This window comes from Varroa destructor, unplaced genomic scaffold (assembly GCF_002443255.2).
Source record: "Varroa destructor unplaced genomic scaffold, Vdes_3.0 BEIS01000001.1, whole genome shotgun sequence".
Classification (NCBI taxonomy): Eukaryota; Metazoa; Arthropoda; class Arachnida; order Mesostigmata; family Varroidae; genus Varroa; species Varroa destructor.
The window spans coordinates 71096691-71120013 of NW_019211454.1; the positions used below are offsets into that span (position 1 = coordinate 71096691).

Genomic DNA, 23323 nt, shown 5'->3' on the forward strand with positions numbered 1-23323 from the left:
TATATATAAAGCTCATTTAGATTAGTTAAAAAGCAACGCTTCCACAAATCATAATCTAATTTCTTATGTCAGTTTATAATCATGTTGATTGATAACTATTCATAGATAGATTTTCATCTGAAACCGCCATCGTCTTTATATAAATATTATATATACTTTCTACCTCACCAATCTTTCGTCCTTGACACGCGTTACCAACGCAAAAGTAACTGAAGTGAATGAACTTTTCATTTACTTGAATTACTTTTTTTTTTAATTTAAATGAACGTACGGATTTGTATTGAAAGGTACGTTTCTGAACATGCGGGCAGTAAGAGCCCGAATCATTTTGAAACATCGTTTCAAAGCACCTTGATGGGCTGTTTGATGTCTATAACACTGAATGCATTGGATCGCGGCCTTACCGTATTATAAATGGAAGGAAATGTAGTTACCTGAGCGCTTTATGAGCAATCGCTCAACAACAGAACATCAAAGCTCTCCGATTTTCTTTCAGCACTTTGTATCGATATCGACCTATTTTTTAAATAGGTGTTTTATTTTTCTATCATTTATCTGCGCGTGTCGATGGGTCCCGTTAGAAGCATCTCTTAGCTCTGTGGATAGAGGCGTATTTTATGTTCATATAGATTTAAGTATAGCTAAGCAAAATAGGAATAAGCTGGTCAATTCTATGTTAATGTGCTTAAACAATGTGTACAAGCGGAAGCTTACGATCGAGGTCGAAGAATTACGGCCTAAACGAGATAAGCTTAAACGACTGGTCTAGATCAACTGATGATCAGTACCAATGTGACACCAGGATAGGCTCGACAACACCTGTCTAATGGAATAAGCTCTAATGTCATTTGTTCCAGTGTCCTTTGTCGTGCCAATATGCGACACACTTATTACCTACGACTTGTCTATAGTAATCAGCATAAATATCATAGATAAAAACGCAACAAGACCTCGTACTTTTCTATTTTATTTTTTCAATTTATAACGGCGTACGGGACGAGAAAAATAGTCAACGTTAAAGTTATAAGCATATCGTTAAGGATATCCATCGTTAACTTAGTTTTCGCTTTTAGCTGAAATGGCTAAAGTAGAAGTTAGCGCACTCACACATGATAACCTCATCACTGAAAATAAACCGCACAGTACCCTGAGCTGAACAAAGACTTTCGTAGTATAGTTTACCTTCGATATGCTCGATATGAATTCATCTTGACCTCTTCAATATTCTTTATGACATAATTAATGGATCAGACGTGCGTAATCATACGAAATCAACGTAGGCAGATATATGAAGCTTGCTAGCTTCTTCCATCATATAATACATTTATCTGGCTCTGATTCGGATAAAAAACAGCGAACAGGCACCGCCTACGAAAGATCATCCGCAGACCTGAGCGCGTATATTCTTTCTGCGGCGACATTAAAAACCTTAGACCGAGGTTTCTTTCAGCAGCTGTTAATTAACACACGAGTTCACGAGTTGACTTCAAGATGACGGATGCTTCTCCGTTCGTGTAAATTAAAAAGGTAAAACGCAAATATCCAGAATACGTCCCAAAAAAAACAAACCGTATTAACCAGCCTTTATAGAAATAACTGAGGTTGAGGTAGTTTGGCTTCCTGTATGATATCATCAAGGTTATTTTAAAGGATTGAACGCATCCGTGCATAGAGCTTATTGTAACAGGTAGTTTGCCGTTTTTTGTCCTCAGGAAAGGCACGCTGCGAAACGTAGGAGTCTTTTTCATGATCCCTTTGCTTTCGGTTACCAGTATTTACCTCGGAGCGAGGGGGTACAATCAGTATGTCAATTTTTGTGACTTTGAGAGACACAGTGCATCGCAAATGATATGGACACACGTCTGAGAACTATGAATCGATACATAAAGTGGCGTTTATTAACCAAGCTAGTGGGTCTTCGTACAAAATGTTAATTCATCACTGCTAATGCTCAGTCATTGTTGGCGCGTACCATCGTACGTCAATATACTTACTATAGAAAAAGTACAATCAAACAGAGAAGCGTACATAGCTGGAGGTCACAGTCTACAGCTCAGTCCATTTGCTCAGCGTCGATTCTGCAATTTATAATTTGTCAAGTAGTGCGATGCAAGTATCGTATTTATAGCGCTGTGACTGCTCTGCCACTAGAGTTGGACGAAACCCAAAGCGGACAGACTGAGGAACACAGCAGCCTTACGGACGGACGTCAAAGAGGCTACCAGTTGCCGTCAATTGGGTTGAGGAGGTGAGCGCCGGAAGGACTAAGTCGGTCTACCGCCTACTTATCTTGACTCTCATACCAAAGTGGTGAGACGCGGACGCTCATCGACTAGAGAACGACAAAGAGAGAGGAGAAGCAATATAGTACACGGCAACACACACACGGAGGGTTGTGAAGGGAATAGGGCTCCGCCACAAGGTTCTCTTCAGGGGCTCAGTTGCCTTTGTGGCCGATATACGCCGAGGAAACAGAACAGTGCAAACTAATTGAGAGAGTGCTATCTGATTACGTTGATTAACTTAACGATTAGCCACTGCCCGAAGTCAGGCAGCCATTCACTGCCGCCTTCCCAGACACACACCCACGGTCACAGGAGTGCACGGCTCCTTGCCATAGCCAAACCTCGTTCCCCAGGCCAGTCATCGTCTGTGCAGCTGTATGTTCTGCATACACCGACAGTGAGCCATGTGTTCATTCCGCGGCTATTCCTCTTTGGCAAACGGGGAAACGGAGCGGGAAGCTGAAGTCGAGACGAGCAAACCACGAATCGCTTTTAGCCATCCCGTTCCCCCTTTAATCCAGATGCCTCGTGCGGTCGCTGGTACTCGTCGACGCGAATGTACCACACCCACCGACTGTTAACTACCGCACGAACCTCTATGTAAGCTCCCACCAAACCGATCCACTTGACACATCTTCGTAGCCCTCTAGTGACGGCCTATGGATTTTTTGAGTGCAAGTTAATTAGTTGCTGTGCGGTTTTATATCTATCCATCGTGCTTAAATGAAGTTAGTAATGAACGTACACATACATGTATTTATAATTTTGCTCATGGAAATAGCTGCAAACATAGTAAACTAAAAAATTATGTTGACCGTTATCTATGAACTTATTTGACACCATGTAGGGTCTTCTGTGTTAGGTTGCTAGATTGCGGCTCGCTCTCGATTGTATAGGTATATTTTTGCTGATCACTCTGCGCTGCCAGTATATTATAACCGGTTTTCCCAATAGATCTGTGTCATCTACCACTGCTATTTCCGCACGTATCCTAGGTCACATACACATTGTACGTGCTCGCCGCAACTGGCTACATCGTGTAGTCGGCAGGTTGAAGCGTTCCCTTTGTTTGTCGGATCGCAAATGCTCGTTTTTTTGCCTCATTTTTCCAAATAGGTACATACGTGACGTACATGTTGGCACACACACACATTGCAGAAGAGAGATATTCGATTCAACACGTGGTTTTCGTCCTGTCTTAGCCATTCGCGATCAACCAAAATGCATTGACGAGCGCGTTTTGGCACGAACGCAGAGTGCGTTCCCATTGCCCTCTTCTTGTTAAACTTCCTCGCCAACTGCGTACAGAGACTATACCAGGCGTTTCAGTTTGGCGATGCGTTTGGGGACACGAGAAACCCTGTTGTTCCACAGGTTTGGTCGACTCGTAGGGTTTGGTATATTTAGTGGTAGATAAAAGCACTAAATCCCTTTTTAGGAAAGCCCGTTGGCTGACGGCCAAAAGGCGGCTGCAAATGTTCCCACAGTCGGGTGAACCACCGTAGCCAACGTAGCGCTACGTTGTTCTAGGGTACCGGCGAGGGAACACGAAAATTCCGCCCTTACTAGAACGTCGGCATGCAGGCACTACAACCAAGAGTACACGAAGAACAACGTTCTCCGATCGTTGTAGGTCCAAATAGGCAAACCTTATTGAATTGCTAGTCTACTGCACGAAGCACATTATTCTTTATTTGCTTTCAACGAGTATAAAGTAGTATAGAATTTTAAGATTTTTAAAGGTCAGCACACAAATGCTAGCAATTGTCAAAAATAGGCATTTAAATGCAATGAATACAGCGGGCGAAATTAGGTATATGAATATGCAGCACGGTAAACGTATGGTGGGTAAGTTAAAGGGAAAAAAGTGGGCGAAGATACTATGACACGTTCGAAATGGAAGGAGAGTTCCGTAGCTATGTCCTAACTTCTCGTTCCACCTAAAACCTCAAAAACTGGAATACTATTCATCAACTTGCTTATTTGAATACAGTCGCATTTCGCTCTACTATCATCTGTTCTGCATCGGAATACACGGGTCTTGTTCGAAGGGTGTACTACATATTGCGTCAGACTCCTAAGACAATGCATAACATGATGCCGAAAAAGCGATATTTAATGTGCGCTTCTGTAATGCGTACTGGAATCCATATTTACCTCAGGACTATAAACGAACATTGCGTGAAATACAATAAGCCCTATGGGTTAATCTTAATGAATCCTATTCTTAATCACCTAACAACGTTCCGGAATACGCCTAACTAACCAGCAGGCGGTCCGGCCTTGCCTGACCGCCCAGTAAGGATGCTCTCCAAAAATGTCCAGTATATGTTTCGCCCAGTCTTGCGGAATCTTCCGCAGATCAGCTCTGCTATACATTCACTTACCCTGTTACACTCCTTTATCGAAGCGATCTCTTTCAAGCCCTGTTTTTCCAGCAAAATATATTGTCCCTGTCTGAAATCTTATCTGTTCTTCCTGCGATTCTGTAGTGGTAGCATGTCTGATCACTACACTTAGAGATGGGCTAGGTTTGAAATCAGACGTAGATAAATTGTGGTTTCGTGCTAAGAGCCAAAGGGCTCTGTAACAGTTCTTGTCCAGCTCCGATTCCATTCTAGAAGCATGTTAACTTCAAAAGACATAGCTCCCCGGGTTTCTATGCTCAGCTGGCGGGCACAGAGTGAATCCTGTCTTTATTGAACTTTGTCCTGACGTTTCAAGGTTAGCGTGGACAGGTGAAGTCATACAAGTATCACAGAATAGTTAGGTTTGGGAACCTAATTGTGCTAGACGAAAGCTCACGAAAAAAAGCATTTCCGGTTTTTCTCAGAACATGACGCTTCTATAAATACTTACAAAAAACTGCGTTTCCGATACATGGTGTTACTGTATATTGAAGTTTATTTCAGAGGCTAAGATTTACAATTGAGATAGTTCTAAAGAGGCGTCGCCCAAAAAATTGTACGTAATTTTTTTTAAATTTAATTGCAGTCATCATAACATTATATTACTTTTTTAAAGCAATATCGGACAAGCGGCACGTCTGTTCAAAAGCAAAATCAACGATGAAAGTTTGAACTTCACAGTTAATGGGAAAGGCACCGTTATCGTTTGGCGTTAACATATAACAGTTGACGAATGCTAGAGTTGGGCATTCGGGCGTATTTGAAGGGCCTTCAAGTTGAACTTAGAACATGTTTGCTAACCTTCATAATGTAGGTATTATAATTCTTTGGTGATCACGAATGCTTTCTCTAAATATCAAGGTACACTTAAAAAGATAACTCGAGCTTGCTTTTCTAAGCCTGCCAGTAATTCTAAGCAATTTCCCGTAACCTTTGGGGAGTAATGATATTAAGACTATTGTGCGATGGCAACCTTGTAATCTACTCGCTCCTCGAGGCCTATTTCTCATGGCGCTAGGGATGCGTCAAAGCGCGTTGCTAGTGGGACATACAGTCTCATTTTGCGTTGGCCTATATACGGCTTGCATGGTATTTATGAAGATCCTGACATATATTAGCGTTATTGGCCCTATAGGGGTTTACTAGCCTGTCCTTAGCGAACACCGCTGATTCACATTCGAAACTCAATATGTTTTTTGTCATTCCACTATTATTGTCGAATCAATGCTCGATATTCAGCCCAAGTGCGATCCTGAAAAGTTTTTTGATTGCAACCCTCTTTGGGCACATACACAGGTATTTAGCTGTTTGAAATTTGTCTGAAATTATCTGGGTCTGTTGAGCTTCGTATAGATGTTACTACAGTCATTCCGCCAATGATTGCGAAATGAGTCAGTTCTTGTTATTATATATTCTACTGCTAAAATGTATAGCCTAGACAGTTGGCTGTCGCAGTGACCTATCAGAAAGCCTTTGTCCTAACAACGAGGTTCAGGGCGAAACGAGGGGAAGTTGAATCGATTCAACGGATTCCAGTAGCACAGCTCTTTTTTCTGAACCGCATAGCTCTTTCGTTATAAACAGGTAGCTAACGCTATCGTTCGATCTCACTTCTTATCAGTCGGCAAAAGCCATTGCGATCTCTATGGGGCATTTCGATCGAAGCGGCCCAATCATCAAGCATGTCGAAGGCAAATAATAGGCTGTAGCGATTTTTATGCCGTTTAATATTTGCCCCGTTGTTAGGTAAAGGACTTCACATTTGCTGTACATAGTGGAACAGCAATGTTTCAGACAAAACGATATTCTAAAAATGCTAAAAAATACTTCCTCTAGGCTTGCAACGACTTTTTAAGCCATCGCGTGATGCAAAGTCGCCATCGCTTCTTGCTCGCCGCTTGACAGCAACAGAAGTGCCAGCAGACACATCAGAGATGAACCCTCTCCGCGTCAAATTAGGCGCCAAACACCGTGAAAAGTCAAGCAGAAAGAGAGAAACTATATTTTCCTGGCCGGGTTTCTGCGCCAATAAGTAAACCAGATCCACATCCTTTCGTGTATATAGGGAATGGTATAGGAAATGGAAAACGTAAATGCACTTTTTGAAGACTGTGTCTGGCGTAAATAAGGCGCGATTTAATCGGCTGTGATTCCCTTTTGACAGATAAGCCAAGGCACGATGCCTGTTTCCGCAAATCTGAGCAATGAAGCAACTCTATGTGAGTAAGAATAACGGAACTAACTTTAGTACCTGAATGTACACTAATTATTAGTAGGTGTATGGTCTCTAGACGTGTTTCGTATGCACATAGGTGGCAACATTCGTGTGTGCATTTACATTACATCCGATGAAGTGGCAGCCGCTCTCAATTTCGAGGGAAAATAGGCAGTATTCGCGTGGCTGAATTAGAAAGGATGTTGTAGTATATTAGACGATGCGGTACGGTAGCAACCAGTTTAGACGTTCTTTGATTACCGCAAAAGTACGCCGGAAACGCTTCCCAGAACTCGTCGGACTTTTCCCAGGACTTCGCGAGAGTTTCTAGGGGGTGCAAATCGAGATACAAACCGTTATATGCTATTTTTGTTATTATTCTCATAAGGTCTGCGAGAGTCAATTCCTAATTACTTTTTCTTGGACACAGCCAGTAGAATTCACATTTCGTGCTTTTTTTCTGTATTCATACGGTACGTCAGTAGCTGAGCGGTAAATTAACAACTAGCCTTGGAATATACATATCCTTTTATCGCGTTATAAATTAGTAGAATTATACAGCGTCATGCGTATTTCTGATGTGACTTACATATCTGTAAAAACTGTATCTTTTTTAATATATAGCGCTTTAAGTTATTTACCCTAGGTTTCAGATTGACCCATTTCGAAATGGGTCAACAGTATCAAGAACTGGTCCCTATCAGAGTGTAACTAGAGTGGATATTACTGAACTTCTTTGGAGTTTTTCCAACAGACCTATAAAACGGCATAGCAACCATATAAGCAGCTATTAACAATACCTTATCTATTTTAGTACCTTAGTTTATCTTCATTCCTTATTTTCCATATTATTAATATGTTGTAATCATTTTTGCTATTTGTACCAGGTTGGCAGCATACTTGTTAGTTGTGGTAACATACTCAAAAGACATGAATTAAGGCTATTACCAGCTGTTATGCGCTTGAAAAATAGCTTTTACCACCTTCGCTACCACTGGTGCCTATTTCGTCTATTTGTCTCTTGTTTCAAGCCTTCATGAGCGAATGACGCATTGTTTGATTGAATGGAACTTGACGCGGGTGCCGATTCCACCATAACCTAGCCTGTAGCCTGGTCTCGTCATTTAGTTCTGCTCAGGACCGACCGTCGCTGCCTTTTGCCTCAGGGCAAATATTCGCGGAGCAGCCTTCCATGAGGGATGAGATACGAAGCTGCTTGCCAAACCTCTCTCAACGATAGTATATCTCTGTACCACTGCATAAATAGCGTCGAGGAAGAAAGAGTATCCTATGCCAGTATCGTTACACTCAGTTTCACCTATGTGCATATTGGAGAATATGCGCGGCGAAAAGCCTGGTTCGCGAAAGGGTAAGCACAACAGAAGCTGCCGCCGAGTATTTCCTGGCTTATATTTCGCGGATAGCACCGAGAGCCGGTATCCTAGATACAGCAGTCCTTGCCGCAGCTAGTGCTGTCCTTTTACTTGATTCAAGCCCTCCGCCTTTGTTCTGAACGCTAGTAGCATAAAGCTACATAGCGCGGCTCTGGTGGCCAAATCCTTGAGGGCATCCTAGCACTCTTTTTCCGATGCCCCATTTCCATGCTGCCTCCTCCATTCCCGCTTCAATTGCCTTCTGGCCATATACTCCACTCCGCTTTTGAAGAAGAGAATGCAGGAGAGCTATAGTGAGGTGCGGTAGTAGAAAAGAACCGGGAACGCAGGGGCGAGTACTGATTTACATCCAAATTGAACCAATTACCCCTCGATTCGAAACATGCCTTGCACCAAAGGACTCCAACGCCGACGACCCTCAAACCGCAAGTACGTCAATCTCCGGCAGCTACCTTTTAACTCTTCTTTAGAAAAGAGTTTAGGATTTCAGACTCGATGGTAGCTAGCGGACACACATAACTTTTATGCCATCCTCTGCTTTTCCATGTACGCTTTTTTTTTCTAAATATTAAGCTGACGGCAAATATTATTATTATTATAATTCTGTTCTGGTAAGTGCGCAGTACCCAAGCAGTCCTTGAGTAATTTACCTCCAAAACGATGAAAAATGTGCATTCATTTTTGCTAATATTGAAACGACACTGATATTACATAGCTTATGTGTTTTGTACTATATAATTATGTCCGTCAGATAGCCCACAGGCAAGCAAACTTCTGTCGGGCTGCACATTGCAATCATCCATCGTTTGGTCGAAAAATATAATTTACTTGTGCGTTTAGACGTACAGTCTATGCGTCGATTGTACAGATCGGTGAATGTATTATACAATATATGTATAATTTTTATTTCAGTGTAATCTTTTCCAGTAAAGCAACGGGCCAATGGCCTGGCAGTCATAATAGGCTTTGTTGTACAGCTCACACACTTCTTATGCAATGTGATTGTCTCTTACTTTCTGATACGTAGGCTTGGCGCTATTAATAATGAACAATGTTGCTCAACGGTGTACCTAAAGGCTAATAACACACTGTATCCCTACTCCTAAGGAGTCTACGTAAACACCAAAGTATATAAGCAGTTCGTAAGTTCGTAAAACGATGATATAACTTAAAATGCACTAGGTATACAACTCTTGTAGGCACAATATCAAACTTCTACTATTCATTGTAAAAATTATATTCCGGTTACAATAAATTTATGCGTTTTAAAAGCATTCGTTCATTGTTTCATTTAATAGACAACATACGAAAAGACGCTTCTGTTTCATATAAATTGAGCAGAATATACAAAGGAAATAACTGATCGTATATGTATACATGTAGCCGTCTACAGTAATGAAGCACTTTCTTGAAACTATCGGACATAAAACCGAAAGTGATTTACTGGAAATCTTCAACATTAATCGCGCAGGAAGACGCTTACGGAACAACATTCCCGAGTATTTTTATAACGTTAGAAAATTAGCAGATAACTTTTTACCGTCATAGATTATTCATATTCTGCAAAAGTGCCTAAATGTTTTCCACTTATTATTTAGCAAGCTTGACCGCATCGAGCTGAGCCATTCGGAGAAGACTGGCTTCAAGCAAATTTACAATTTGCTGATCGGTTGTCATTTGTTTCTTCTAGAAAGCTAACCGATCCAGTACTACCATTATAGGCCGTAACTTTATCACGGGTCATTCAGCTTACCCTGCTCAGAATCATAGCCCGTTCACCATCTTGGAGTAAGAAGAGTGATCAACGTACATTCGACGGTCGGGAACACGACCTAGCGCGTTTGTCGGGCTTTCAGGAGACGAAGTGCGACCACAATGTTGAGTTCTATGGGGCATCGTCGATGTCGCTGGACGGCGGTGCAGAGCCATCCTGGTGGCACGTTTGCCGTAATCTCTAAGTAGATTGTTCACTACGTTCCAAGACCCTAAGGGCAGCTAGAGTCGATTCTGTATTTCCAACGGCTAGCTCGAGCGGGAAACCGTTGCAGCTGAAATTGGCTGCTGCTATAATAAGGGGTCGGGCTTCCTGTGTGGTCGCGAGAGCCAAAAAAGAGATAGAAAGACAGGAATAGCAGCACTAACGCTAGCTAGTGAAACCGAAGAAAAAATGTCGCCCATCAGAAGTGAAGTCACGTTTTGAGAATAAATCTTTGTTTTCTTTTGGTTTCTTTGCTCTCCTGCTTCTCCTTTCTTGCCCCTCTTCCTTCAGATTCCATTCAACTAGAGGCGACTGTCTTCACTTCTCATTGCTCCAGGCTTAGAGCGACTGTGTGGCGGCCTGCTTGTCTGTCTGTCCATCTGGCTGGCTGGCCGATTGGCGGTCAGCCACTTGGCCACCTTTGGAGCGCTCCTATTGGCAGCAGGAACAGCAGCACCACTAGTAGGTTCTTGCCATTTCGGCGTTGCTTGCTTCCTCGTTGGGTCACTTGCGAGAAATTGTAAGAGCGCCGTCAGTTCAGTTGTGTGCCAAGTTGAACGGCACGAATGAAAGAAGCAGACGGCTGTTTTTGCAAAAAAAGGATCGAGTGCTGCGCGCGAAAGAAGCTTATCCCCTATTGCTCACTCTGCACTGCCGAAGAAACGCCTCCCTGTTCCACTAACTTTCCTTGAAGCGTCTCTCCTTCTCTTTCTTCTTGCCATCCTTTTTCCCAGCGACTGCAGCTTCTTGCCGCGCCCGCCGCTACCGTTTCGGAAGAGAGCAAATGCAGAACACAGTGCGAAGTAGGTGGCAGGGAGGGCGGGTAGAATCACACGCTAACTGACATGCTACTGACTGGCAGGATAACGTCTCAACGCTCAGCGCCCTTTCCAAGGCAGGCACACAGAGACGAAGGGAAAGAGGTAATGACGGTAGAATAGAACAGCAGCCGCTGCTTGAAGAAAGCACTATGAAACCAAACGTTGAACCAAACTAGTGAAGAAAACATCACTTCTACCTTCTACCATAGGTCGATTTGCGCAGAGCGGCTTAACTTCAAGGTGGAGAAGTAAAGGAACCAAGAAATAGGCGATGAACCAGGAAAAGGAATTAAAAAAGGAAAAAGATGCAAGGGATGCGAGAAAGAGTTGCAGTTGTAATAACGAGAGAAGGATGGCAAAGGGTAGCGCACAAAGAAGAAACTGCGTGAATGCTGCTGGCAACGAGAGAAGAAGGGATGGTTTGAGCTCTCAATCGCTGTGACCTGATTTGCTTGGTCTTCCTGGTCTTCGACACATCATCTTTCGTTTCAGTGAGCGTTAACAGTAGGCTGCTTCTGCTCTTACTGTTAACGCTGTGCGGGGCCAATAAAATAAGGGCCAAGGATATGGGCATACACACATCAACCATTTCGCACTCGAGGATATACTAGCATGGACTGCAGGGCTGCGAAGATGCGCACCAAAAAGCAACGATTACACCGGAATCAATTTTAACAAAGATTTGGTAGATAAATATCCAGCATTTTATTTATAGATCATAATAGGTTTTTTCTTTTGAGTGTAGCTTTTGGGTCCTATCTCAAGTATATAACGGCTTGTATAGACGTTGTCACATCGTATGATAGTAATTATACAATCTGCACGCGCAGTCACTGTCTACCTACTAGTTAGGCCATTAGTGTTGTGAATGTGATTGTAGAGGACCACTTAGCTGCAAGACTAAAAGCAGCATATCTATGAAGGCTTTAGGAACAAGAAGGCACGTCAATGTCCTCGGCAGTCGCCGATGTTTCACACATGCGGTGTCGTTTCGACGTCGCTCCCAAACAACAGATTTTTGTTCATCAATCAGATGGACCCAGCGTTTGACTATGATTTCTATCGGCTAAGTTTAATAAAAAATTTTCTATGAAGGTGAGGAACGATGTCTTCGAGGGAACACCAACTGCGTCGTAAGAGAGACGAATATAAATTCAGCCAGTGCCCGATCAAGCATATATACGTAGGCTCAAATTCACGGAACCTGCATTCCATATTAGGCAGAGTAGTAAAATAAATTAAAGATATTACGTTGTTTCTCGTTGTGACATAGTGTAACTGCAACGAGAAAGCAGATACAAATAGATTATACACATGAATTTGGATACCGATACTTTATAGACGATGGCACGATTCACTCGAGCGCCCTATTTTTACCACATCTTTTTTTAATACAAAAGTGTACAAGGTAAGTTTTCTAATCAACAGAAGCCACTTTATTCGGATCTTGTTCATATTGACACGTATGTCGTACTTTTAGCCGGCTGAATGAAGCGATCGCTTCTAAAGCACATTTGTGAGGGTTGAGGATACAGAACAATGTTGACATCTCTATGACGACCCAACTAAGCTACGTAAAAACGCATAGAGCCCGTTCGACCCATGAATGTTTTCTGACATATTATATATATTGTAAGCTATACATGGTAATTTCTACAATCTGTCTGCAAAGCGTAAGTTAATAAGCAGCAATGTCAACTATTACATGGGCGCGGACGTGGCTTTGCCGTTAAAAAGATTCATAGCTTCAAGTTAACTAATCAAAATTTTCGTTGGTTCTTATAAACCAGGGCAAAAGACCCGGTTTGGCGACAACGAATGAGTGCAATGAGCAGGATAAAACTAATGTGATTAATTTTAATCGGATTATATAATATATAGAGTAGGATAATCAAAAGTGTCTTTTCTGAGCCCAACTCGGCAAAGAATACAGTTTCAACCTATCGTAAGGGAGTACATAATCTAAGTAACCTGGACAACAAATTCAATTTTACCATCCAACGACCAGTGTAATACTAACAGAGAGCGGATGAACTTTATTTGAATACTGTTAATATGTTTAATTATGCTCGCGTCTTTAACGACGAAACAGCTGAAATGCGGGAGAGGATCCATATACGACCGTGTACATAGCTTTCCAGCTAGTAGAGAAGATTTACCTAAATCCTTCAGCTATACATCTAATTCACCAAAAACTAATAACTAATATTATCATGTCATTTATATGGTTGAATAACTTACAACTTTTGTACATCAATAAGCTAGTTATCGACTATTTCTTTGAGCAAAGATAGAGCTGCGTACTCGCTAGTAAGCTCGTACGATACTTCAGAGACACGTTTTATTTTCAAGTACCAATCAGAGCTATAATTTTAGCATACGGTCCGCCACTCATCATGCAAATATGCTGTACTGTTTGCATAATTATGGCATTCGTTCATAAGGATAGCAGTTTTCATTTTCATCTGGATCTAGCCTGTATTTACCTTTTATGTGGGGGGTACGCAGACACGTAATGCATCACCGGCCGCCACTGCTGCGAGAACCCCACAGGCTCACTCACTTGATTATTTTACATGCGTCCGCTCACAATAATCTGACCTGAGCAGTAAATTCTTTTTACGTGTCGTCTTGATGCCTGCGAGAGAATCCTGGAGGGCCCTTTGGACATCGATACCTTGTATGATCATCACTAGACCAATGTATTTTTAGGAGATAGATGACATAACGTCTTGGCAATAGCATCGCGCAGAATACCGCACACGGATAAACCATAAGGACATAAAATTGGGGTGTAATCATGAAACCGTTGATAATTTTAGTCCAGGCACGATAGAATGTACGCTTTACCGAGTGTTGATACTAAGTTGTATTCTATGGCAAAATTATCAACAATAGCTCTCTCTGTGCATAAATATATGGCATTAGAAACAGATACGCTGAAAATATGTCAGTGTATAACATAACCGTTCAAATGATTAGGCGACTTTTGCGGCTCCTTGTTCCCCCGTTTTATGTGTATTTATATGCATACGTATAAATGTAGCATAATACTAACTATTCATCACTAAAAACATATATATACCGTGCAATACGTTTACGCCTATCTGTTCGGCCGTTCTGTATATTTTCCTATGCACGCACGAATATATCTTAAGTTTGGATGAAATCTCCGTCAGTCGATACCACAGTTAATATTCATACAAGGCGTGAAGCAGGAGGTGTCCACCGATCAGTGTATTATCGTGTAATCACGCTCTGCCTGTTCTTGTCCTAAACCTATAGGCAAGCGGCACAGTAACCACGCGCTTGTCCGTTCGCCCTCCCTACCAAATAGTTGCTTTGTTTACTATGTCATTGTCCTGCATTATGAAGCAGCAGTGCATGAGGTTTATAGATGGAGCTTACAGGGAAGCCTTTATGATAGCAGGATCACTCTTGCATCCGAGCGCCTAGGACTAGCTGATTATGATTATGATTTTCATATGGTCTTTGCGATGAAGGCTTATATGAGGGAAGTGGAGAAAAAGACCCCTTCTTATAGAGAGCTCTCGGCCATTACGCCCATATAGATAGACTACAAAGAAGACTTAATGGCTGAGACAAAGCACTATGATCCTCAGCCCCTTGTCAATACTCCGCATCGCATCCTCCCAGGCCATTCTGCCTCTATGTTTCGACCGGCTTCTGCGTTCCAAGTCTGCCGTCAAGCGTTTTCAATAGTTAGTGGTACTCTAACCTTCTCATAAATGTGACTGACTTCAAGAGCATTGGCAAAGGGTTCAGGCCATTTTGATGGCTATGTGTCCAACGTGGCAGAAAATCACTTATACTTGTTATAGAAATTCATCGTGAAGTCGTGTACTTAAGTTCATTACAGGGCCTACTGATACAATAGTAACTTGATGAGCGAAATAAAATGTCCAGGAGGTAATAATGGGTACGAGTTCGACCTAAGAATGCTCAGTGATATTTGTCAGTCTCTGTTTTGGTTCATGTTCGACACAACTCTGTTCACCAATCAGTACCTTCCTTGTCAAGATTGCAAACGATTATAGACTCGAATGGAGCAACGGCATAGTGAGACGCACAAACAAATATATCGATGACAACCAACGTCAAAAACGTGACCGTCACTATTGTCGTAGTCTATGCAAATAACAAGGCTGTGCCGTCCATGCTCGCAATTCTTACAATTAATATTATGAAGAACAATACATTGTCATCATAAGAAAGAATTTTAAAAGTGTTGAAAACGTCGCGTGTATTCCGACCCGTGTGTCTACTGAAAAGTCGTATGGGCTGAAATAATCATATCCAAAAATACGTATACACAGCAGATTCTACCTAAATGTAGTTTACAAAGAATGAATATATAGAGGCTCCAAAGGAACTTAGAATAGGTTATAATCGAGAAAAGAAATATAACTGTCATGGTGGGCCTATTACATTTTGGCAATCAAGTTTTGCCTGTCACCAAAAATGTAGTTCCCAAACATACGGAATATTTAAGCACACGCCATGTTATATGCTGGAACAACACAAATAAGATTGAAAAGCACATTTAGTGAGTAAATATTTTTCGAACAACTTAAGTTTAAAATTCTGAGCGTAGATGACAACTCCGTGAGCCAATACATTCACAAAAACGTGCCTTTTCAGGCTACTGAACCTTCGCCTATGTTCAAATCAAACTTGACGTTTGAAAAGCTTAAAAAATACCTATTTACTGTGTAAGATGAAGAGAATTCGCCGTTATTGTCAACTGCTACATTCAATATCGGAGATATTCTATAAGTCATCCATTTGACGGCTGTAGGCCGTCACCATCGTCAAAGAGGTTTGCACCGCCCACGCTTCCTTCTGTCCACTGGACCCAAATCCTCCCTGCCAGTATCATCAGCTTATCATCACTCGCAACACTCGGCGGCAATACATTTCGTTGGCCGATGCCCCCGTCGAGCGTGCGGCAACGTTCGAATATCGAACGTTCGAGGATGGATTCTATGGCAGCCGGTGGCGCGGGTCGAGTGCATAGCAGAATTCACGACGACGTTCCCTTGGTTCCTTCGTCCTTCCGATTCAACTCGTGCTGGGCCTCTATGGTACTGGAAGTCAGGGTAGGAGGAGAAAAGGGGCGGTAACTTAGCGGAGACGACTCTGGCACAGTCAGACGTAGATCGCAAAGTCGTACGGCTGCATGGAGCCGTCATTTGTTGCAAGCACAAGTCCAAGAGCGGCACGACGGTGCCCGAACTTACGGTACAATATACAGGCCTCAAAAACATCCTACGCTACCTACGTCGAACGCGCAAGCAACGAAGGAGGGCAATGCAGCAGCAACGGCCAGATTTGCATACGCAGTTGGTTTTCGTTTGGCCAAAGGGGCAAGGGCGCCAGAAGGAAAGGCCGTCAACCATAGACACGACGTTTCGTGGACGACGCCAACTAAGAACTCGAATGGGAGGCAAAAACGACGAAAGAACGGATTCTGAGAGACTCATCCTAGGCTCGAAAAACTCAGACCCGAAATCCGCCGGCCCCGCTCGGAGGCAATCGGGCAACCGTTAGCGTTATGTGAGAAGGCTGGTAAGGCAGAATAAAGATTTCTACTACTTTGAATCTGCTCTTTTACGCCAGTTCTAATCTCGATTCGCACGTTACCGACGTTAAAACGAACCTCTAAATATCTCGCTTCGATCCACAGGCTATCGAATAACGTTTATGTCCTGCTGCAAAATATCTTCCTGTTTTTTGCATTTAATGAGAACCTATTTTTCCCCACACGATTATATTTTATATTACACACAATACTAATAAAATGTTCATATTTATCAGTAACAGAGAAAGATCAACATTGTATTATATTATTCCGTGATGTATTGAATAATACAATGAGTTTGATATAGATGAAAACAGGGCATCATGGAAGAGATTCTACGAGAGAAAAGAAATCGGAGATAAACTGGTTATGTTCCAGCGTATGTTTTGTTTAAAGGGCGCACCGAGACAAGAGATACGGACAACATACAGATACATTTCACCAAAAGTTTTGAAAATACGTACCTTTTCTCGAAGGAGATTTCCTCGGGTCGGCGAATGCTTCGTGTATCACTGCCCCACAACACAGCAGCGTTAATCCGAAGGCGAGCCTCATGTCACCAGCACTCCGTGTACTGTTTCATGGCATGCTCTCACACTTCATGTGGTGAATCACAGGTGTAGTCATTATCGCTTCACGGCTAGATCTGTATATCCACGCATTATTGTATCCAATACACGAGATGATCAGAGCGGCGCTGCAGCAACACCAGAAGGATCAAAAAGAAAAGGAAACACAGCTAGTATACTCCATTCACGTTTTCCTTTCACGCATTCACACGTAACGCGAAAAACACAAACAGGACGTATATCACCATATCCCTTCTTTTCTTGTAATGGCTTATACACCAGAGTGTGTACTACAGCGATAAGATTACTACCACAAAACACTGCACACCATAACCGCTTGTTCTTCCTATAAAGGTTCAGAGTTTTCAGTCCGTATTCAACAAGAACCTATCATTCTGACTCTTTTTTTGTTTAAACTGACTCAGCGGCCGGGGCCTGGCACTCTCTTGGGGGCTCTCGGGCCTTTCTGAAAGGCCCTCTAGGGGAGAAGCGGATTCTCGGAGCACATGGCCCCTCAATGTTCCCTCCTCCTCAAATGAGCCTCACCCCTCTCTACATTGGCGACTGTGGCGCCATCTGGGTGTCCGACCACTGAAACACTGAGGCTACGACTAGGAATTTCAACGTCGTACGTCGTGCATGAGTTCATAACTAGCTTAGTAAAGTGACCACAATTAAATTAAGGAACTTCGTTCTTCACATCTTCACTGCATTAGGTACTACTTCTAGTTGTCACAATTTTTATTTATCAAGAATACGTACTTTTACACATTCTATGTTGTTTTCTGTCCAAAGTAATAAACCTGATATTTATTTCGACTTTAAGCGTAAATGCTTTTAATTGATTCTTAACGATTTCTTTGAAGAATCGTCAATACTGACGAGTGCGTAAATCTGCCATGTCCTAATGCTTTGATATTTCCTGGTGGTCAGTGAAAAAGGTGCATGAATTGATTTTTCGCTTAAGACAGAACTTTTTGCGTATTTTATTATGCTGTACGGTTATACTCTTTCAGGAAAAACATCGGAGCAGCCATGGCTGTAATGATCGAGTATTTACTCGTTTGTCAAAATTGTTTGGTCCTCTATCTATGTTTTTTTTTTTGATAATCTTTCGGAATTTCAATGGAGAACTATTATTTTTTATCATGTAGCCCAAAATTTGCTTTATATATCTGTCCTATCGAAATTTAGTTTCAAAGCTACGTGGAGAGATATCTTCAAATAGAAGTGTCCATGTTTCCAGGAATGCCTGCAATTTGAAAATGAGAAGTTTTACGAGGATGACGCAAGCTTCATAAAATTCATCGACGATTTATGAAGCTGACCGTTTGCTCAGCCATTTTTTTTTCGAATCATCGTAGTCGGAAGTCTGTTTGATACATCGATACTCAGACAATAAAGGTAACTGCTTTTGTTCTCTAGCGAATGTGGATTTCAAGTTGGATAAAGGGAACGTTTAGGAACTTCGTTACGATCGTAATACACGCAGTAGTCAGGTCGGCTGGTTATTTATGAGGTTTAACGCATCATCCACAGTACGAGTCCAAAAACCGTTGGAATTATATAGATAGACCTTTTCCTAATGCATATATGGTCGAGTTATTAAGTCTGATACCATGTTTGATCTTAAGAAAATGGCAGGGCACACAATCATGCACATTAAAATCGTACTGAAACGTCTGACGTCTGTATATAAATCTGAACCGCTAAGCTCATATATATATATATATATGCATTCTTGTTTCGTTCTATAACCGCGTTTCCATAGGTATATATACTTTTCGTCTCTAAACCTATTCTTCATTACGTCCGAAGCTGCAAGTCTACTAGTTGCAATTACGGCTCGGGGCTTTCTGTTGATCATTTGAAGGTTACTGACAAATACACAATCAACTTCGCCCAACCTACAACGTTTGGTTATTATAATTATTTTCAGTGTTAATTCACGCATAGGATAGGACATGCGTTGTTCATGCGTCCACTTCATGATGTTTATTGTTTCATGCTATGATGCAATATGAATGCATCATTTCTCATATACGTACTATATAGTATGCGCCATTCAACGGTATGGTGAGCCGGAGTCTGAGGGCGGTAACAGTAGGCCCCTAACACCTGACGGGTGAATCAGCGGCAGGTCTCACTTGAGCTCTGTGTTCTTCCGTATGGCACATTCGAGGTAGTTACAATATATCCTAAACTAACTGAGCAAATCAGTGCAGAAGTTGCACTTTTCGCTGGGACAATAAACCCGCTTTCATTTGTGCTGAAAGCTCTACAGTGTAGTGATTTCTATTCTGCGGCTGTTCAGTGGCACAGCGCCTGCGATCTAGATTGTGAAGCTGCGATTGGTCATGGAGAGTATCTATGGGTTGCGGAGAATGGGTCGGGTACACTTGGTCCCCTTTTTCTTTGTATAAGCGGTAACGACAACGTCCGCCACTCTTCTACCCATTCGCCTATGGCCCCACCCACGACTCAGTGTGCAAAGTACAGCACTATTGCAGTGATGGCTACCCCGTTGATGTGCACAACAAGCAAACCTAACTTCCCATTGCAGCCTGAGCTCCGCTGCCATCGTGAAAAGTTGACATCGGTCATAGAAGTTTGAGCGGATAGGTTCTGACACAACAACTGTATACGAGGCTGTTGGAAGCTACAGAATGTGCAGACCGGATTCGGTAGCACTCCTTATAGGAGAACAGTGAAAGTGGGACGCAGCCGTACGGGGTGTGGGACTAACTTCGTTTACGGATCAGCAGCGGTGGGCGGTGGCTGTATCAGCCGTTAACTGGAAAGGATGTCTACTGGGTACGTCAATTCTGCCCCACGTTCTACAGCGTTGCGTCGATCCTGCCTTTGAAAGGCTTATAGTTCAGCGTGTTGTGTCATGGGAATCGGGTGACGTATGAAATGTAGTAACGGCACTAAAGTGGAACAATTGTAATTTCTGATAGGGAGATTTGGATTAGCCCGGGGGTCGTTCGGTAATGAAATTCTGTGAAAACACTTCTTTAGCAAGCCTTCTTTTTCGTTTCTTGTGAGTTAGGCTTAAAGCAGTCAGTAAAAAAGGTATTTGAATAGCCCTCTTAGCATATACTAGACGGACTTGTGGACGCCGTGCTTGCAGTTAACTTAACTTAATTTACTCGTATCGCAAACAACCTAACGCAAATTATTGGGTATTATTAACTAACAATTATTTCGATGCAATTACCCTCTCTCGTCTGGCCCGTTAACGTATTGAAGTTATTTCATCACTCTGTGTCAATATATTCACCAGGAGGCTCGACCGATTCCAGACTTGTCTTGCTCATAATATGTTTCTACAATGTAATTACTGGGCTTTTTTAGCATTAGTTAATTTGCTCTATTTCCGTGAATAAAATCGGCCGTTGACCGATCCTTGAAGGACGAACGTGTACTAAATGCTTGTCTTTGGTTGCCGTTTATTAGAGATCGCAAGTAATAAATATATTTAGCCGACCTATTCATTCTGTTCCATCACTTCATTGCAAACCGATTATACTAATAGGATTCTTGTAATGTTGACTCAAAAATATTGATTTCATATATAAGTATTGAATTTTTATTTAGCTCGAGATCCATAGATTTGCTTCCAGAAAAACCTCTCTACACAGTATATCATATGAAGTTTTAACCTCCTAAAACGGTATTTTCGAGCCCAAAATTGAAAATTAGGTAGATGAATATGTACTGCATCTTGATTCAGCTCATCTGAAGCCTGCGATTGATACTAAAATATACTTTCTGCCAAAAATTTCAAGGAAAAAAATTTATACCAGTGTCATACAAGGGAAAAAATTGCCACATCCGGTTTTTGGATTTTTTCCGGAAGGTGTATTGCATTTTTACTCAGCTCATGAACGTGAAGAGCTGGCGGCAGGTGATGCATGAAAAGTGTGTTTTTTTTTTGTTGTTTCATTGATAAAATAGTTCAAAGTATATTTTTGAAAAAATGTTTATAAGGCCGCTATAACTTTTCAGTTAGCACCTGTCAGAAATTCATCCATAAAGATATTCAAAAGCTACTTAGAACGCATTTTGGCCATGCTGTCATGTGAGCGAAATGAACCTCACAACGGGCTTTTGACCATATTCAGGCCAAAATGTCTACTTTAGGTATAGGAAAATATATAGCTTCGATTTAGCTCGACGAAAGCGTTCCGTTAGTATCTAGAACGGCTTCTTTTACATAGAAGTCCGTGTCAAATTTTCACCCTTTCGGGGAATCTTAAATATTGAAACCGAGACCGCGTGTAGTGATCTGTATTGCATTTTGACTTACCTTAGCAAGAGCTTTCGGTTGTTACTGGAAACGAACCCCTTCCTCCCCTCCCGCACCCCCTATATAAGCCTTCATTCAAACATTTGACTGCCATGTTCGCGGTAGAGAAAAATTTTCCATTAAATGAATCTACCAAAATACCATTAACCTAAGCCATTACACCTTCCTAATCGGCACGTATAAGTAATTCTTGCGAAGAACAGCCTAAAAGAGGCAAAAATCGCAAAAGAAACGAACAATTTATTCAGATTAACATTAAGCTCTATGAAATGAGAAAAGAAACTCCCCCGGGAAAAGTATTCATCTAATCGGGTACATATTACGCTAAGCTTTTCCAGGATGAAACTTTAGCAACCCGGCAAAAATCATCTGGTTTTTAAAAAATTGACTTGTGTTGGTTAATCAAAATAACAACCAGAAATAGATAGCAGTAGATAAATGGGTAGATATGTTTATATCATATATACTAAAAGTAAGAGTAGTATTAATAAAACGATAGGCTTTGGCCAGCTAAAAGCCGTCATATCCGCTCTTGTGGCGATGAAATCGCTTACCTCTGTGTTACCTACAGGCAAAAGTTTAAAGCGTTCGATCGTGTGAGTCATATTTTTCAAGTTTTTTGACTATCTATCGATCGTACCTCGTTTTGTAGAACATCGAAATGCAGTACCAAAAAGCATGCACCATGCTCTATGCTATCATCGAAATCAAGTAATTACAGATTGTGCCAATGGGAGGTTTCTGTTACTAGCCTATGAACCAATAGCAAGTAACAATAGACAAGACAGCGACGAGGGCTGATATACAGCGGCGAGTTTGGATGAAAACATGGAAAATTATTGCTAAAGGATTTTTTAATAGTATTCCAGTGATCGCAGGAGAGTTAGGCATCTTACGCAAGGCTTGAATTGAGCAAGAATTGTGCCACACAATTTAAATTTGGGCGACTTCATATTAAAACTATGATACGTAGTTTTTAACGTAACTAAAGAGGAGACAGTTGCTGCTCCAGCGCATCATTACAGCTTCCCCAGCATCAAGCGGGAACAAAAAATTGTGTTCCGAGTCAAAAATCAAACTTTTCATTAATTTCTTTTCCGGCTGTCGGAGAGTTATGCCTAACGAACTAATGCCGAGTATTTCTCCTACCGTTATATTAATCCATACCAAAGGATTAGCGGATTGTTTCAAGAACACTGCGTAATGCTGGTCATCAGTATAGTTCTCAACTCTGAAAGAACACTTCATAGCTTCTTGTGATACTGTACGATGATGTAATCGCAGCTTACCAACTGATTTTTTCGAGGATGAACAAAAACATTGTTGTCTTTGTTATTCTATTCCCCAAATTCACTTGACCTACCACTTGACGACCTATTCCTCTACCCAAAGTTTGTGAAAAAAGTTACCTTTTGAAAAAAGTTTCGAGTACTCGCAGGAATCTAAAGAAAAACAACCGAAGAATCGAGTTTTATTCTTAAAACTGCCTTAACGGCTAGAAGAGACAATAGGCTTCCCACCGGGATTATTTTGTATGGTGTCGACATTACGGAAACACCTTAAAATGTATCTGTGAACTTTAATACTGTATTTAGCTTTTCCTCAGCATGAATTGCCTGTATCACTTATCAAAAGCATATTTCAGTATTATAAATAGGCTGGCTGTCGACTAACCAAGAAAAATTATTTCTGCTAGTGACTGACATAGAGGCGGCTAGGATTCGAATTAAAGAACACGT

At 41.7% G+C, this 23323-nt stretch overlaps 1 protein-coding gene across 2 annotated transcripts in view; it reads right to left on the minus strand.

Annotated features, from left to right (window-relative positions):
• Positions 1 to 17728, minus strand: part of LOC111255584 (netrin receptor UNC5B-like) — a 44561-nt gene extending 26833 nt beyond the window's left edge. Inside the window, exons 1-2 of one of the 2 annotated variants that reach the window (XM_022817698.2) lie at positions 17601 to 17728; positions 17168 to 17400 (exon numbers count right to left, since the gene is read on the minus strand). In XM_022817698.2, coding sequence (XP_022673433.1) covers positions 17168 to 17258 — 91 coding nt within the window. In that variant the 5' untranslated portion in view covers positions 17259 to 17400; positions 17601 to 17728. Of the gene's footprint in view, positions 1 to 17167 lie in introns of both variants that reach the window. The other variant, XM_086974232.1, reaches the window with a different exon arrangement.
• Between the last annotated feature and the right edge of the window lie 5595 nt (positions 17729 to 23323).